Source organism: Hippocampus comes, unplaced genomic scaffold (assembly GCF_001891065.2).
Source record: "Hippocampus comes isolate QL1 unplaced genomic scaffold, H_comes_QL1_v1.1 scaffold133, whole genome shotgun sequence".
In the NCBI taxonomy this organism is placed as follows: Eukaryota; Metazoa; Chordata; class Actinopteri; order Syngnathiformes; family Syngnathidae; genus Hippocampus; species Hippocampus comes.
In genome coordinates, this window is record NW_017805150.1 from 62,393 (window position 1) to 79,869 (window position 17,477).

General features: G+C 46.8%; 1 protein-coding gene across 1 annotated transcript in view; it reads right to left on the reverse strand.

Moving 5' to 3' along the window:
- Window positions 1-973: 973 nt before the first annotated feature.
- The window catches only part of LOC109514817 (activin receptor type-1), a 26,580-nt gene continuing 10,076 nt past the window's right edge, over window positions 974-17,477 (reverse strand). Inside the window, exons 2-12 of the mRNA XM_019868212.1 lie at window positions 13,775-13,848; window positions 13,151-13,399; window positions 11,780-12,055; window positions 10,876-11,139; window positions 8,759-8,964; window positions 5,869-5,968; window positions 4,770-4,916; window positions 3,946-4,221; window positions 2,492-2,689; window positions 2,175-2,305; window positions 974-1,831 (exon numbers count right to left, since the gene is read on the reverse strand). Of these exons, the coding sequence (XP_019723771.1) occupies window positions 1,697-1,831; window positions 2,175-2,305; window positions 2,492-2,689; window positions 3,946-4,221; window positions 4,770-4,916; window positions 5,869-5,968; window positions 8,759-8,964; window positions 10,876-11,139; window positions 11,780-12,055; window positions 13,151-13,399; window positions 13,775-13,841 (2,049 nt within the window). The 5' untranslated portion in view covers window positions 13,842-13,848 and the 3' untranslated portion in view covers window positions 974-1,696. The remainder of the gene's footprint in view (window positions 1,832-2,174; window positions 2,306-2,491; window positions 2,690-3,945; window positions 4,222-4,769; window positions 4,917-5,868; window positions 5,969-8,758; window positions 8,965-10,875; window positions 11,140-11,779; window positions 12,056-13,150; window positions 13,400-13,774; window positions 13,849-17,477) is intronic.

Genomic DNA, 17,477 nt, shown 5'->3' on the forward strand with positions numbered 1-17,477 from the left:
TATATATACACACAGTATATTGCAAATCCCAACATTTACATATTTAAAAAGTATATGTATATTTTTCTTCAATAAATATTTTAAAATATTTCTTACATATTTCTTTAAAAATATACACTACAACCTGGTAGCATTGTTTAAAAAAAACAAGTGGCCTTTTTAAAAACACATCCAAAGTAGTATTTGATTTATTGACAGGTATGCAAAGTAGTAATTGTGCAAACTGCTCCCCCATGCAGGTGGGGTATTGGTGGTTGGTGGTGGGTGGGTGGGTGAGCTGGGAGGTTTGCGCATCCAACTGTGAACATGTATGTGTTTCCTAGCAACCCCCCCCCCCGACAGACAGCTCATTAAACGCAGTACACATATGCTGCACTTGGACACTATGTACAAAACATTGGTGTGTGAAGACAGTTTAACTAGGACATGAGTGTCAAGATTGCAGCCGGAATAGTCCACGTGTTCTTACAAGCGCCGAGAGGAAACCATTGAAGGCGGTTGCTTATGTTTACTTAGCATTCGGCAATGTGTGTCACCTTGTAAAAAGCAATCATCCAATTTTTTTTTTTTCGCTTATTCAGCAGGCAATTTCAGCAGGAGATACGCACCGGAGCACACTAAAGGAGAGCGACGGAAGTGGCGGGCGCGGGGCTTTTCCGAGCGAGCCGTGTGGGAGCATAATGGATTAAATGACAGCGAATGTGATGACGGTCAAAAGTCCAAACAGCTGTTGATGCATATGTTGATGGCGGCGGCTCGCCATTACTGGCCTGGAAACTCTCTGTTAGCATTTTAAAACGACAGCAGTCGTCAGGTTCAGCTTACATGAGGCATCGGTGATTCCGTTACTTTTAAAAGGTTTTGAAGACACGAGGGGGGTGGGGTGGGAGGGGTTGAAGATTTGTAAATGACATACAAAGCCCTAATGAGAGAGAGAGAGACAAATGAGTGTCAAGACAAACCAGACAGGTCATATACTTGTTTTCTATTTAATTAATAGAAACCACTAGCTGATATAAAATGTTAACAAAATAAAAGTTAAAAAAAAAAAAAAGGTTGAAGTTTGACTTCGTGATCTTGACAATGCACATGTTAAGACGGTATAAAGGCAAACTTCCAGTCCAGGCCTCCATTAAGAGCGGAGAAGAGGGCTGATCTTAGCATCACCTTGCAGATATTTTTAACGTGTTCCTTTCGTGTTTTTGTTTTTTGTGCAGAACTCAAACACAAATAAAAGGAAGATCACGTCGAGAGCACGTACATCATTCGGCACGGTCATACGCTAAGCTTGAGAACTGTACAACTGTTTAAAGGACTGCTGACGTTGGAAGAGTGATGAGCATTTTTTTTTTTTTTTGCAACAAGGCTAACAAACAAAGCCAAGAAAAAAAAAAAAGAAAAAAAACACTTTGTCACTCAATGCGAACCTGTTCTCCAAACTGAGGATCAAAAAATAAAACCAAAGCAACAACTCCCTGGTAATGGCCGAAACCCAGCTCCCACATTGTGACTGCTTCATATTTAACATCCTATTCCCCAAGAGCCCCGGTCAGCCATCTTTGGATGCCAAAATGTGTCCCGCCAAGTATTTTAGAATAAATACGGGTCCGTGCCGCTATAAGGGCACGCGGCCCATCTGAAAGGGCGCGTTCGTCCGGGAAGTACAGCAGCGCCTCCGATTGGGCGCCGGGCACGCTCAAATGTCTGTTTTCATTTTGTCCACGGAGCTGTTGATCTTTGTCAGAGTCTTTTTAATGCGCAGCGCCGTCAGGCGGGCCGACGGGTTCTGATACCAGCACTCCTTCATCAGCTTTGCCATGGAGATTAAAGTCTGGGGGGGGGGGGGGGGGGGGGAGAAGAATAAGTCATATATCAAAAGGTCATGCATGTTGCTAATTATTGTAATGGACATGCTAAGAGCTCTGGATGATGTTTCACATGATATGTTAGCATTCAGCCATTGAACATTTTGGAAGAAATGACACAGTTTGCGAGAACATTGAGAAATATTTCATACTCACGTTGAACAATGTGTCATTCTCTTTCGTTTTTATACGTTGCCGGAACATTGATGCTAATTTCCCCTAATTTACGGTAGGGCTCAGTCCCTCACCCCCCTCCCGCAAATAGCGGAGGTCCGCCCAGCTATCGGACTTCTTTGTGGGATGACTCACCGGGTCCGAGAACCATCTGTTGGGTATGTTGGGCCTCTGCTGGTCCACGCAGACCACCTTTTTCATATCCTCAAAACTGGGATCGCTGGGAACCACGTCGTGGAAAGGGGGCTTGTAGTCCTCTACGATGCCTTTGGGGGAAAAACACAGGCACTTTGACATACTCAAACCCAAAAAAAAAGAAAGAAAAAAGTACGTAAGCTCTGAAATGAAGCAACCCGTGGGGTCACTGTGTCAGTTCATCGTGTTGCCGAAATTCCGGTTCTCGCTCGATGGCGAGACAGCCGAAGAGAATTTGCGAGAGCGGGAACACGCACCGTTGCTGACGGTCCGCCGGGCAACCTCCCACAAAACGAGGCCCAGGGCCCAGATGTCCACCCTCTTGTAGGACTCAAAGCAGTCCATCTGGATGGAGTCGTCCAGCACCTCGGGGGCCATGTAGCGCTTGGTTCCGACTTTGGGGTTGTTGCCCACGTCCAGCTCGTTGGTGTCTTGGAAATGCATGACGGCCAGACCTAGAGGACGACGACGGCCGTGTTTCGTCACAAACGCGTAAAAGGCGCTTGATCTCCATTGAGCGACTTGATGTTTTTGTAAACAGGATGTAGCCCGACACGAGAACACCTCGGCCCGGAGACGATACGGCCCAGATTGCGTCATCCGACGTGGCATTTAATACATCAGTGGACATGTCAGGATCGCCCGTCGCGTCACGCACTACCTGGCCGAGCTTCTTTTTTTTTTTTTTAATTGAGCGACTGGAACATTGGCGTGTTAGAGAAAGTGCACTTCTGAATGTGTTTACAGCCAAGGCACAGGAAGGAACATAAAGCACTGGTTGTTTGCCTTAAATTAGGAACAAATGAGCCTAAGTAGAGAGACGAGAGGAACAATATTAGATTTATTTCCTTTGCTGCACGCAATAAATAAAATCCTGTTATCCAGCCTTTGTCTTCTTGGAGGTTCAAACCCCCTCAGTCATAGTTTTAACCTCATAAATGAAAGCAAATGCACATGGATTGTATTCTTCCATGTGACGCATGGCATGCAACACTGCCCATTCTTTTTTTTCATTTTTTTTCTCTTCGCTCTCAACATCACCGTCGGCGATGGCCGACTTGGGAGCAAAGCTAAAATGCTCATATGATCCAGTGAGTCTGGATTTTCCCCGATTCCAGACTCGTGATGGGTACTTCGAATAAACAAATGGATTCCGGAGCAAAACTGTGGTCTGACGAGTCCAGATTTGACACTGTTCCGCAGCAGGAACATATAGATTGGACCCTGGAACAACGGAAAACTGTCCCTGTGGTCAAATGTGTCCGGATGTGTCTTGCATATGAATTAATGCTTCACTCGTCTTTTCCTTAGTGGACCGTATTTTCTGCACTATAAGGCGCACTTTAAAAGCCTTCAATTTTCCCAAAAGCCGACAGTGTTTTGTATTTATGTTTCATATCTGTGCTTGTGACCAGTTCTGATGGCTTTTGTTACAGCTGCAGAGGTTGTGAAGGTTCTGTATAAATAAAGCTGTATTGCATTGTATTGTATTCCCTTTAGCGTAGTACCATCTAGTGGATGTGTAGCGCAACCGCAGCCACTATTGTAGTTTCTATTATATGCGCCGTGGATAAGAAAACAGTTTTAAAATAGGTCATTCATTGAAGGTGCGCCTTATAATCCGGAGCGCCTTATAGTGCGGAAAATACGGGACAATAACGGGCAGCCTCGGAAACGCAAGCAAGCAACGCAAGGATTTTCTTGTTCTTACCAAGGTCGGCGATGCAACACTGGCCGTTCTTTTTAACCAGGATGTTTTTGCTCTTGAGGTCCCGGTGGGCGATGGCCGGCTTGCCCTGGGTGCCGAAGATCTCCACGTGCAGATGCGCCAGGCCGCTGGCGATGGAGAGCGCCATGCGGAGGCAGCTGCACGCGTCCAAGGTACTCAGCTGAAGGTAGTCGTACAGCGAGCCCATCTCGTGGTAGTGGGTGATGAGCCACAGCTGCGTGCTGGAGTTCCTGGATGTCATGTCTGAGGCGATGAAGCCTGGGGTGAGAACAGAGAAGGCGTCAGAGTCACGCTCGGCGCAAATGAACGCGCAAAACGGCGTACGTTTCGTTGTTGCTGTCAAGCAGATAAGTCGGAAAAAAAAAGAGGGGTCGAGGTGGGACAATTACTCTCAAAATGACTCATCCTTTTATAAATACGCTATGATACTTAATTGCCGCCATAATGATTCAAATACCGACGTCCTGATTTGGTTTCTAGAGTGTGCTGATACAATAATTGCAGTTATTAAAGTTTAATTATGTCAGTGGGTACATTCGAATGAGAAAATTCCGCTTTCACAAAAGATGCTCAGTTTTAATTGACACCGCCAGTGGCATTCATTTAACCACAAACTTTACGACATCATATTAAGCTAAATAAGGTAAACAAAATGAATTACTGTTTCCAAGAAAAAAAAAATGAGGCTTGACAACATCAATGACATGATTGGAATCATGGTATTTACAAAATGCAACATTTAGAAAGGAAACTGCGGCTTTTGATTGAGCCTTGAAGGGATATTTCACAAATCGTCGGTGACCTACCCAGGATGTTCTCGTGTCTCAGCAGCACAGTGTTATAGATCTCCGTTTCTCGGAACCAGGACTTCTCGTCTCGGGACGAGAAGATCTTCACAGCCACACTCTCTCCTTGCCACTGGCCTCGCCACACTTCGCCGTAACGGCCCTTACCTGCCACGGGGCAAAAAAACAAAAAAAAAAAAACACATGAAGTGATGGTGGTTGAAGCCAGTTTACAGCGCAGTCAGTGTCATTGGAATGTATAATAAAGTTAGAAGACACCGCAAAAAAAAAAAAAAAATTACTTTTGTCAAGCATTTTAGATGCTCTTTGACACCATGCTGCCTCTCACAGGTCAGTTTTGGCACTACATGTATTAAAAAAAAAAAAAAAAGTCTGAAGCTGCGTTGTTTTTTTTTTCTCCAAATCTTCAAAACTTCTGTGATTTGAAAATTACATTCTCCAACATTGCAAGGTCGATTCGAATTTGATTCATTGTCCAGCCCTAATTTGATGTACTATGGATGTGTTTTATGACCTCCAGAGGAGGTAATAAGCATACCCGTGGTGCGCGCTTAAACTCTGCTGAGCCAATCCGACCACATCATCTGTATGACATTGACGCGCAACACGGAGGACGCCGGGGAGTCGTATTTCTTCAGCAGTTGATTTCTGCCTCCTTGGTTGCAACAACAATAGTGGCCTGTTTGGCAATCCAAAGATGTTTTTCACCTCAACACTGGCATCTGTTTTATTTGTAAGCCATGAGAGTTTGTTGGCGATGCTTATGCATGAGTCACAGCACATGAGAAGCAGGTTTGGAATTGTATGAGATGCACAGTTTGTACAGTCTTATGGAGATTTAAGCCTTCGGGGGGAGAAAGTATGTGGAATTGCTTTGGGCAAAACGTAGATCCAGTATCGATTTGTTTTCAACAGTTGTGAGAATTCTTCTGTACTTTTCCTTGTGCGTGTGTGTGTGTGTGTGTGTGTGTGTGTGTTTGTGTTGTGCACCCTCCCCCCTCCAACTGTGCTGACATATAGGCCTCATTAAAATGAATGAGCAAGGCTCCATTTTCTCGCGCAGAGCTACCGTCAATAACAACTTCGAGTGGACACTCACCCACACACTCGTTGAGAGTGATTTGTCGAGCCACCGTCCTCTGAACCAGGAAGGGCAGGCCAGAGCCGCTTCCTGAAGTGCAGGAGTGATCCAGAAGATCCTGGGGGAGGAAGAGAAGCCGAAATAGTCATAAGGTACCCAAGAGATTCATCAAGTAGGCAGAAGTCAACTCGAGAGTTTTGTGTTTGATGAGAGAGCGCCCTCTATTGTACAAAGAGCAGAAGTACACAACTATTTTTAATTGAAGTGTTGTGGCTGTTGGACATTCCAGCTAATCTCCGGGCCAAGCGGCAAAACAAGGCGCGACACTGCTAAGCCTTTTATTTTTAACTGGGCAGGAGGAAATAATATGCAGCACCCAGTGCTGGCAACCAGAGGGCAATGCTGAGTCAGCAACTGAGGGGAAAACCAAACCAGTGAAGCGGGACAGGGAAGGAAGGAGGAAAGAAAGGAAGGGAGGAAAGAAGGAAGGAAGGAAGGATCAACACAACCTGGGAAGCCGACACCTCGTACAAACAGATTTATTACGGATGAACTGTCTGCGAGACAACTGGAATTGCGAGATGGAAGAGCGTGGCTGTGAAATGAAATCGATTATCGGCTCTAAATAAGAAACTTTTTGGCCGCTGGATCATAATGGTAGCGCAAGATATGGGTGAAATTAAAAGCGGTGTCCGTGTCCAAGTATGTGAATCGCGACATGAGCATGTTTGTCGGGGAGCTGATGAATAATAATGAGCAGCGATTCATACATTTCTAAGCTCTGAAACCATTTTTTTTCCTCATTACAACATTTCAACTATGCTGAGAAATGCAATGAAGTTTTTTGGTGACAAACTCGATAGAAAACAGATGGGTGGATGTTTTTATTTATTTTTCATAAATTTACCGTCATTCGGAGTGGAATGCATTGTGAAATGACACTTTTCTCCACATTCGTGTTAGTGAGAGACAGACTTCGACACGTTCAGTAGAAATCCAGGTTACGTCATTGCCGAAACAAACCAGAGGGCCCCCGCGCAGTGGGCGGGAGCATTGACTGGACTGTGCAGAGCGCTCGGCATTTATCAGAGGCAAGGCGTTTATTAGAGAGGTCTTTATTTGGCCGTGAAAGGGCGAGACAGTGTTACGAGACCGTAAAAGAACCAGACCAGTCTCATTTCAAAAGGCATGTGACACAAATTGAAATAAAATCCCGATGGCCTCCGCACGGCACTCTCGGCGCGTGTTTGACAGCCACAACTAAGTGTTTCTGCTTTAGCGCGGCCGAGCGCATTTTTTACGGCGCTTAAATAAACATTTGGCGGCTTCGGGGTTTTCCCTGCCAAATCTTGTCGGGAGCCCGAATCGACGGCCGCACTGCATCCGAACGTGACACTCCAACGATCCCGCAGTGTATTGGATGTCGTTGGGATCATCTGGATTTCTAGAGTGGAAATATCGGAAAGAGTAATCCCCAAAGTATGCTCGCAAAATGGACGCGGAGTCTATTTTGCGACGGCTGCGGTCATGCTGTCCATGCCCGAGCGTGATTACAGAGCGCGCCCAGCCACAGCCGCTGAATGCGCTGGCCTGTTCGACCGCGCGGCTCCACCTAAACTCTGGATCCCTTTAGTGAAACCCCCCCAAACATAAACCGCAGTGTGCAAAAGTTCACAATCGCTGGCTGAGAGAGGACATTCCGAGTGCAGACAGTAAAAATGATCCCGAGAAGCCAAACAAGCATTAGAGGGGCTTTCTTGCGGAGAAACAAAGAGTCTCTCTGAAGCCGGCGCACACCAAACACAAGACTGGAATTGTTTCACAAGACAGCTTAATCTACGTTTTAATCGTTTCTAGTGCTGGAATTTTGTAAACACGAGTAATGAAGTACATCAGTCACAGCCGCGACGACGGCTGATTAAATATGTAATTCCAAGTGTAGAGAAACACGAGAGATACATACATGACCAGCATTTTTCGATCCACCTTAGTCCTGAAGGCTCTTATCGAGAAGAAACAATCACGTTTGTGTGTGTGTGTTCAAGGCTGGCCATCAAAATACATTTTTGTGGTCCACCAAAGCCAAATCAAGTGTGTCGACTGAATTTTTCGTGCAAAAACTGATTTGTTCTTTTTACTTTTTTTTCCAGAAATGTGCAATTCCTTTTCACTTTTTACAGATATATCTTGGATTTGGTTTCCAACAAATCCCTTCACATTATATGAACAACTGAGTGGAACATTGGTTTTTGACCATTTTTTTCCAATATATCCTGGTTTTCATTTATTTAAAAAAAAAACATGCACGAGTTGGTAATTAATTGTCCAGATTGGACGCACGTTCATCAGAAGCATTTCGGAAATCGTGTAAAAAGGGCAAAGCATCTTGACATATTGGGGCAACATTGGCCTAACATCCTGTGCCACGTCAGACCTTCGACATAAAAGCACACCGTATCGTAACAGTTTCACCGCATTTCTTTGGCCAGTTGACAGCCTATTTGGCAGTTGCATGAATAATAAACAAGCCCCAAAAAAGTTCAAAAATGACTGCAGCCACGGGGACACAGAAAGTGTCGTGCAATGATGATTGCAATAGCATACTTTTATTTTGAAAGGACATCGCCCCAACTTGTCTTAGAGTTGCTTTTTTTGCTGATCAGAAGTGGAGGTTTGTAATGGCTTTCAGTTGTTTGAATAATGTGGAACACGCCTCGCCGTCAGTTGAAGCCTTTTCGCACGGCACGAGAGAAAGTTCCGAGCGTCGGCCATTTGATGAAGACGGCGACAAACACGATGGAATTTTCTTGAACCCACTGTTTGTTGTGAAACGCCACATCTGCAATGCTTTGTGTGTCTATTCCCACGTCTAGCTTTCCTCGCGCCCGCAATATTCTTTGCGACTCACCGCCAGCGTGCTCTCCCCTACGTTGGAGGCAATGAGACCGTCGATGGTCCCGTATTCGGCATCCCGGGAGGTCAGTCTCTCCATCTGGTTGCGGTGGATGCGTCGAAACACCAAGATGGCGATGGCCGAGAGGACCACCAGGACAAGGATGGGCGCCGCGATGACGACAGCCAGCATGGTCACGCTGTAGGCGGAGAGCTCATCGGCTGCAGAGGGGGACAAGAAGATTACAAGGAATAAAATCACTTCAAGCAGACGTTTCTTCGGGTTTTAGAATAAATTTGAAGGTTTTGTGCTTACAGTGGCTGCTAAGGTATGTCAAATTGTGCGGAGCTGCGACCAAAGACAACGCGGAAGGAATTACGCAGCCGCATTATGTTGTTTATTTTTAGTTTACCTCTCGGAAAGATTGAAAGAAAAAATCTACAGAGGTGTGCAGGTTTTAGGGCGCCATGTTGGCAACATTTCTGAAAATGATTTTGCTCGGCCTCATTCATTATATATTTTTAAAAAGGTATTTGAGTTGGGCTGTGTAGACTTTTTAATATCCAATGGACATCGCCACACCTCAAGACCTCCACACACACACACACACACCCCTACATTTTTTTATACCCACACAAACAAGGAGAACTGACCGCCATTCACTCTTTCCAAACATTCCAAGGGGAAAAGCCACTCACCTCTGCTTTTATCAAACATAAAGCTCTCCTTCTCCCACCTCGCATAATCAACTCTTTCACCCAAATACACACACACACACACACGCACACGCACACACACACACACACACACACACACACACACACACACACTTAATACGATAACTATCTTGTGGGGAGGTGGAGAAACCCAGGCCCACATAAAACTGCAAGGCATCGCCTCCAAATCACGACACAACAAATGAATCGCTGGAATTTTTTTTTTTTCAAGAATCAAACACGAAAGCGACGAAAGTAGGACTGGCTGCAAGGCTTTTTCCACGGTATCACACTCATCGTGGTCGCATGAAGTGAGGCATCTCGTGAAGCTAATCGAGTGCACTATGGGAGTCGGACGGCAGGACACCGTCGAGCTGAATTTAGCTCTCTGTCTCGCTCACACTCCCTAGGTGGCTTCTAGCCTCCGGATAATGTCAGGCAACAGACAGGACAGCAGGGGGGGGCACCATGACTAAGTAATAGTCAAGGACCGCCCCGCCCCACGACTTACGCAGGGTCTGCATCGTTTCTGCTCCCGAGGGATGGCAAGGGCATCACCTCACAGAGGCTGACGTGGCACAACTGTCACACTTAAGTGAGTCACACTTAAGTGAGTCACATTAAAGTGCCCCCACCCCCCCGCTATGTTGTTGTGCAGTGATTGTGCCCCTGGTAATGTTTTTTTTTTTCTTTATTAGGGCTAAATGATTAAGAAAATTAATATCAATGCAATTTCTACCCCCTTAATATTACAAATTCTCTTCCCATGTATGAAAACAAAAAAGCAAGATACGGACTGGCCATTCGTGAATCTCCCAAAAATTCCCGATGGCCACCATGCCACTATGTTGCCAAGTCCAGAAGACAAATTACAAAAGTAAAGCAAACAGATCTGTGGTTTTCTCACTTCAACTTGACATTTTTCACCAATGTGTTTTTTAAACATGTGCGCACTGCACGTTTTAGGTGCTAAATCCATCTCGACTCTTAATCCACTTTTATCGCATGCATTGTTTGTTTGTGTTGCTGCTCCATGTGTGTTAAACTGTTTGAGGGCCCGAGAACAGGTGCAAAGGAATACTGAGTGTGTTGTAAAATTCTAAATGCATTTAACTCATTTCGTACCAGCCAATTCTAGACCAAGTCTGAAAAGACGTTTAAAAACGTCTTTGGGAGTGAATGAGTTAAACAATCCAGGAAGTGTATAAAGAGATTTTTTTTTAATGAATATGCCTCTCTATATTACGAATTTTGCCCCACTGCAGGTTGGCCTGGAACGTAGCCCCCCCGCAACCCCCACCAGGACAAATGGGACTTCATTGTATTTACAACAGGAATGCTGCCAGTCTTGTGATCGTGCGTACGTGAAAATAAGATGCGCTAAGGAGAGGCCTAATGAGAAACTTAGCACTCCACCTTTAACGGGAAGCTGCACGGTGCTGTTCAGGTTGCACAGGTGCCCGAAGCAGCATTCCACAATCTGGTCTCTGGAAGGTGGAGTCTTGCAGGTCATGGTACTCTGCTCGTAGACGTTAAAGCAACCTTTCTGGTACATCAGAGAGCCGCCGCTGACGGTCAGGGAGGAGAAACACTGGCTTCCCATGCAGCGATTCCCCGTGGCGCATGAGCTGCCCTCACACACGCACTCGTGCTTCTCTTTGACAAGGGGCTTCACTTCCTCTGTAAAAGATTCATGGCGGGGGGGAAAAAAGGGTTAGCCGCAACACCTGCAAATTAGAATTGCTGTTTCGTTGCGATTTTCTGGTCCATTTACGTGTTGTGCCCTTGTTGTTTTCTTTTGGGCACTCAAACAACCGTTTGCCTGAATGGGAGCGGTGCATCGCCACACGGCGCCGAGGCGTTTCGCCGAAAAACTCGACGACAATGCCGAAGACATGACAATGGCTGACCGGTGCTTAGATGACGTCACAAAAGTCTTTTCGGTGTTAAGCGAGTTGCTATGGGGCTAACTTTGGACCTTGGTGGTTGAAATTGTTTTAGCGCTAAGTATTAGTCAAAAGATGGTTGGTCAGGTTTACTTCACACCTGACCTCCAAGTTGAAGTTTTTGAAATAGTTTTTTTTGATCCCATTCCACTGTTATGAATAAATGGTAACTGATAAACCACATAAATGACATTCAAACAATGTTTGAATGTCAATATTTTTGGAAAAAAAAAAAGGTTGCAAAGTTATACTTACTAACTCTGAACAATGGAAAAAAAGGATTGAATCAATTCGCCATTGTCTACTGCCTCCGTGATCGTGTTTGGCACAGCTGTGGCAGTGTTATGTTTTGTCCGCGCGGTGTAGGAAGGCACCTTTCCCCGGAGCTTGCACGGTGACGTTCATGTTACACAGATGGCCCTGGCAGCACTTGACAACGTGGGCCGGCGAGGGCGGCGTGGCGCAGGTGGCTCGGCCCACGTCGTCGTCCCTCAGGCAGCCCTTCTGTTGGACGGCCGCGCCGTCGGTCACCTTGAGGGAGGAAAAACAATGTTGGCCGGCGCAGCGCCGACGGGGCTGGCAGGCGGCGGCGCCCTCGCACACGCACTCCTGCTCTCTGAGGACCGGTCTGCCGGCAGACGCTTCCACATCTGATGGGCACAAGCCGAGATAAAGATGAGAGCCATTAGCACGATATCATCACTCTCCCATTCTCCTAACCGGCATTCAATTAGACATGACAAGGGATCAAAGCTTTTTGCAGGCTCTTAACCCGGGATACTTTTCTATTTAAAACATGAACACCCACTTCGGTTGTCTCAACAGATTACCGGCGTATCACGACAGTGAACACCCGCATATTCACGAGTCACAAGCTGGTCTAGTTGAGTTCGGAACCGACCCGTTTATACTTTTTTGTGCTTTTTATACAATGCTCAAAGACGGAGCAAATGCCCCGACTTAGAGGAGAGTTCGTGTCAAGGAAGCAAGTTGAAGTGATACATCGCAAGTGAGTGATTAGCGTCTTTGAATGTCAAGGGGGAGGAGCTCAGTTTCGATGGTAAAAATAATATAATAATAAATGAGGTACAGGCGGGCCCGGTGGGGCCAGTGGTTAGCGCATCGACCTCACAGTGCGGAGCAACCGGGTTCGATTCCAGCTCCAGCCTTCCTGTGTGGAGTTTGCATGTTCAACCCATGCCTTATGTGGGTTTTCTCCGGGTGCTCCGGTTTCCTCCCACACTCCAAAAATATGCATGGGAGGCTGATTGAACACTCGAAATTGTCCCTAGGTGTCAGTGTGAGCGCGGATGGTTGTTTGTTTGTGTGTGCCCTGCGATTGGCTGGCAACCGGTTCAGGGTGTGACCCGCCAACTGCCCGAAGGCGGCTGGGACGGGCTCCAGCACGCCCCGCGACCCTTGTGAGGATAAAGCGGATCAGAAAATGGATGGATGGATGGATAGATGAGGTCACCGTTTTCTAATGAAAATAAACTTTATCCAAAAACAAAAAAAAAAAAATGCAACATCGTCATAAAAACTGTCACAGTCCTTATTTTGGCTGCCTGCTGTTCCGCCGGTGGCTTGTCAATGTGTATTCAGTTGCAGTAAGACTCTCGTAACTCCACTTTTGTCTTTTTTCAATTCATGTGAAAGTTTCATCAGTTATCTTTATCGTATGTTGTAATGTGTTCATGGATTTAAAAAAATAAAAAAAACAAAAGGGTAAAAATCAGCAGGCAAACCTTTCACGTGCCGCTGTAGAGACACATTCATGTTGCACAGATCTCCCAAGCAGCACTCCATCACCAGCTCGGGAGTTGGCGGCATACCGCACTTTCCTTCCGGATTACCCACAATGCATCCCTTCTGAAGCTCCCAGGCCCCGTTGAGTAAGGAGAGGGAGGTGAAGCACTGCAGGCCCAAACACCGGTCGCCGCCACTGCACGACGACCCGTCGCACAGGCACTCAGAGCGCCTCGCGTCGCCCTGGGCTGTATGGATGACAGACGATTGACGGCGTTTCATTGGCGTCGACTGAAAAACACTGTTTTTCGCCGCATTGGAAATTGCGCACCACTGCAGTTGTCGAAAATAACTGCGAGACGGAGGATTAGACAGACCGAGGAGGGTGTGGAGAAGGAGGGGGACGTGGTTGAATGATCATTCTGTGCATGCAAGCTGCTCGAGGGGCACTCAGACAGACACCGAGAGGCTGAGACTGTGTGTTTTGACTGAAAATCGCCCATCTATAGTTAGCCGGGGATCTAAATTCGAGTAGATAATGCCTGCTAATCCTTGCGGAAGCACCCCCGGGCCCCTTAAATCGGATGTGAAAAGGTGTAGAAGAGGAGAGGAGGCATCCTTACCTTCCAAGCTAGCGCAGGGAGGAACCAAAACCATCAAAATCAAAAGGAACATCTGGCCGGTTGTCATTTTAGACCTGCGTTGGGGGGAAAACAAACACAAGCTTATAATAACGATGTCCAAAACACCACGACATCGGCGTATGTGAACATTTGGAGGAATTTTCGGAGGCCGCCGCCAAAGGAAGAAACTCAAAACCACCGCAGATCTCGTCGGGATGTGTCGACTCGACAGCCGTTTTTGCAGCGGGACACATATTTGTGTTTTTCGGCAAGAGAGTCAAAAAGCAAGTTTAAAAAATGTAAAGTGGGACTCGTGCTTTGCTGTTGTCCTGGCAACAAGGAATGAGTGGCAAGCAATGGGGAGACTGGTGCTTGCTTATTGGCTGCCTGGGTCCGTGTATGGGTGTGCGTGTTGATGTGTGTGTGTTGGAGGGACGAGCTGCTTGGCACTGGGTGGGGGGTGTTGTTGGGGGGCGGCAGACAGACGTAAGAGGAGGAGGAGGAGGCGAGCGCTGCGGGGAGAATTAGCGTGGGTGCCCAAATAGTGTCCTCTTTGGAGGGCTGCAGACTGTCTAATCCTTCAATATTTAATGCGGCTGTTGTAACGTCCACAGACGGCGGGCGCACACTTGGGGTTTTTTTTTTTTTTTTTTTTTTTTTCCCTGAGACACCATAGCTTGAAACGTGCCAAGTTCACCGTTAGCTTTTAACAAAGCGCGGACAAACCAACGCACCTGCTCCGAGCCTTTGCGGCAGTCTCCCTCCCAGACATAAATGATTAAGCGCGTCATGTTCACATTAGCTTACCAACAAGCGTTTGTGTGGGCCACTCGCGCAGGCCACATGCTGCTCCTTTAATCAGAGTACAAAAGAGGGATAATCGGTCTGACCAGGGGAGAAGGGTGGTTGCGAGGTGGGGGGGAGTGGGGGTCGCATCCTCAATGGGAGGTGTAAAGCGAGGTATGGCCAGAGGGGAGCCGGGGGACAGTGGGTCAGAGGAGGGGCAGAGAATCTGGGCCAGTGTTGGCGGGGAAGTGGGACAAAGAATTGTCTGGTATCGATGCCCCGAAGGGGGTGCGGGTGGGGCGATTTTGGGAGTGGGACACCTTCCTGGCAGCGGGTCTCGAGATGCAATGATTTCAAACGTGACCATGAATATTTGCAGGTTTTGGTGAATTCATTCATTGTTTTAAGTCGCATCGCCAATGACTTGTATTCTTGTGACACTGCCAGTACAGTATAACCTGCATTTTTTTTGTCGTAGCATGCGAGCTAGCACATCTTTGATTACTTCCATCTTGCAATTGCCTGATGTTGACACGTGGGGGGTTATTTACGTTTCTCGTGTTCTGTCAGCGCAAGCGCAGCCACGGCGCATGTGTGCCACTTTGTAATATATTTTGTATACTACGGTGAGATAGACAAAAATAACCAATAGATGGGTCGAGCCATTGAACAGAATGACACTGAGACCTGCAGTTTAACGCCATTCATTGTCAAACGTGTAGTTCTTTGTTTCCGGGCTGTATATTGCCGCTATGTGAACATCCTGCTTCTTGCCAAGTTCTATTGAAAAGGAACAGGTAGCTAAATTCCCGTTTTACTGCTAGGGGCAATATTTCCGTGAGCCAAGCGGCACGTACGGCGTCACTCATGGACGGCAAACGCGCCTCACTCGCGACATCTGTAAGCTCACCTCACTCACACGAACGGAACAAAGCGCTGCAGGCGGCCCGTAATGGCCTCGATTAGTAAACGTCAATGATTTGCTGCGCTTTTGGTTTACATTTACAGATGCAAAAAAAAAAAAAAAAAAAGTTTAATGAGGCATTGAGAATGAGCTCAATCTTCCTCTCCATCCATAATGGTTTGTTAAACGTTCAACACATGCCAAGGCAAATGACTGTTTGAGCTCACATCACGGTTGTTTTTATTTATGCCACTCATGCTGAATTACTTCCCAAAATAGATACTACAGACATGGAGCCGAGCTATCTGGTTACTGATATTTTAAACCCCTCCGGGGGATTTGAGGGAAGCAACCTCCCGGTGTAGCCCGTGCGTGAACGGAGAGACGTCTCTCCCGGAGTATTGAGTTCTCCGGCAGGGCCGTGTTCACGCAAGTGACACGGAGCCATGGGCGCGCTCTCATATCCTTGTCACTCTTGGCATCTTGTCTCCTATCGACTCGTCTTTTATCGTCGAGCGGCAGCACACGGTAAACAGAAACCTCGTACGAGGCGGTAAAGCGGAGACCCGCACGAGTGCGAGGCGCTGGCTGCGAATGTCAGTGTTTCTCGCTTTTGAAGATTCAGTCACTCAATGACAGTTGGATGTTGATTTTAAAAAAAACGCGATTTTTAACGAGGCACCAAACAGACGGTAGGAAAGTGATAACGCAACAGAATATGGACTGATCGTCGTGGCCCGAGTACTGTTCCCTATTTACGGCTTTGCTCAAGCTCATCTACTGGTTGTGTCATGTCAGTGCAAAGATTGAAAGACGTGATAATATCAAACACTTCATATGATCAAAATGGCCAAGATTGAAGGAACCGACTGATCTGAAACAGCAGAGATGACCACCTTACACTCAACGATTGAGATGACGGGAGCGCGCCGTGACCCCAATAAAACTGTAAAAACACAGGTGTCAAAGTCAAGGCCCGGGGGCCAGATCTGGCCCGACACATTATTTTGTGTGGCCCGCGAAAGCAAATCATCTGTCCATGATTCTTTTTTTAAATCTGTAGCAAAATCTCAAATTGTCACACGTAATAAATAACGGTGAGATTTTGCAATGACTTTGTGACCCTGTTTACACTCACTTGAGCAATAATTGAACAAATACTTGACTGATTTCAAAACTAGTGAGCCATCTTTTTTTTTTTTGTGTGTACAAGTGATAACGTTCATTCATTTTCCGATTCGCTCATCCTCACAAGGGACGCTGGGGTTTCTGGAGCCTATCCCAACTGTCTTCGGGCAGTAGGCGAGGGACACCCTGAACCAGTTGCCAGCCAATCGCAGGGCACACAGAGACAAACAACCATCCGCGCTCACACTTACAACTCCGGACAATTTGGAGTGTTCAATCAGCCTGCCATGCATGTTTTGGGAATGTGGGAGGAAACCGGAGTACCCGGAGAAAACCCACCCCGGAGAACATGCAAACCGGGTCGCCCAAGTAATAACATGATGTGATGATTAAAATGTATTCGGTTTCACTGTCTTGATGGCCCTCCGAGGGAAGACGTAACTCCAAAGTGGCCCGTGACAACAATGAGTTTGACACCGATGCTCTAAAACTTCCTTTCCACTCGCAGTTTTTAGTCCAAGTCATCGTTCGCACTTTATAATGCCGAGCTGACGCCTAAGTGGTTTGATTGAAATATTTAAACACGTTGCTACAATAAAGGGAAAGCACTCCAAAGGGGGGAGACATTCTGTCAGCCGTGATGAATTAATCAACTCAATAGTTTTTCACGTTGAGAAGAAAATGTCAAAAGCTCAAAACGCGTTCATCTTTCAGGGTGACAACGAAATAGAATGCTCGGTTATGCATTCGGGTCGAGAAGATGGAGCAAATGATAACGCGCGCCATGTCTGACGAGCAATGGTGTTGCAGTGAGGTTGAGGAGGGAGTGAAGAAGGGAAGTAGAGAAAGGGGGGGGGGGGGGGGGGGGGGGGGGGGGGTGGGGGG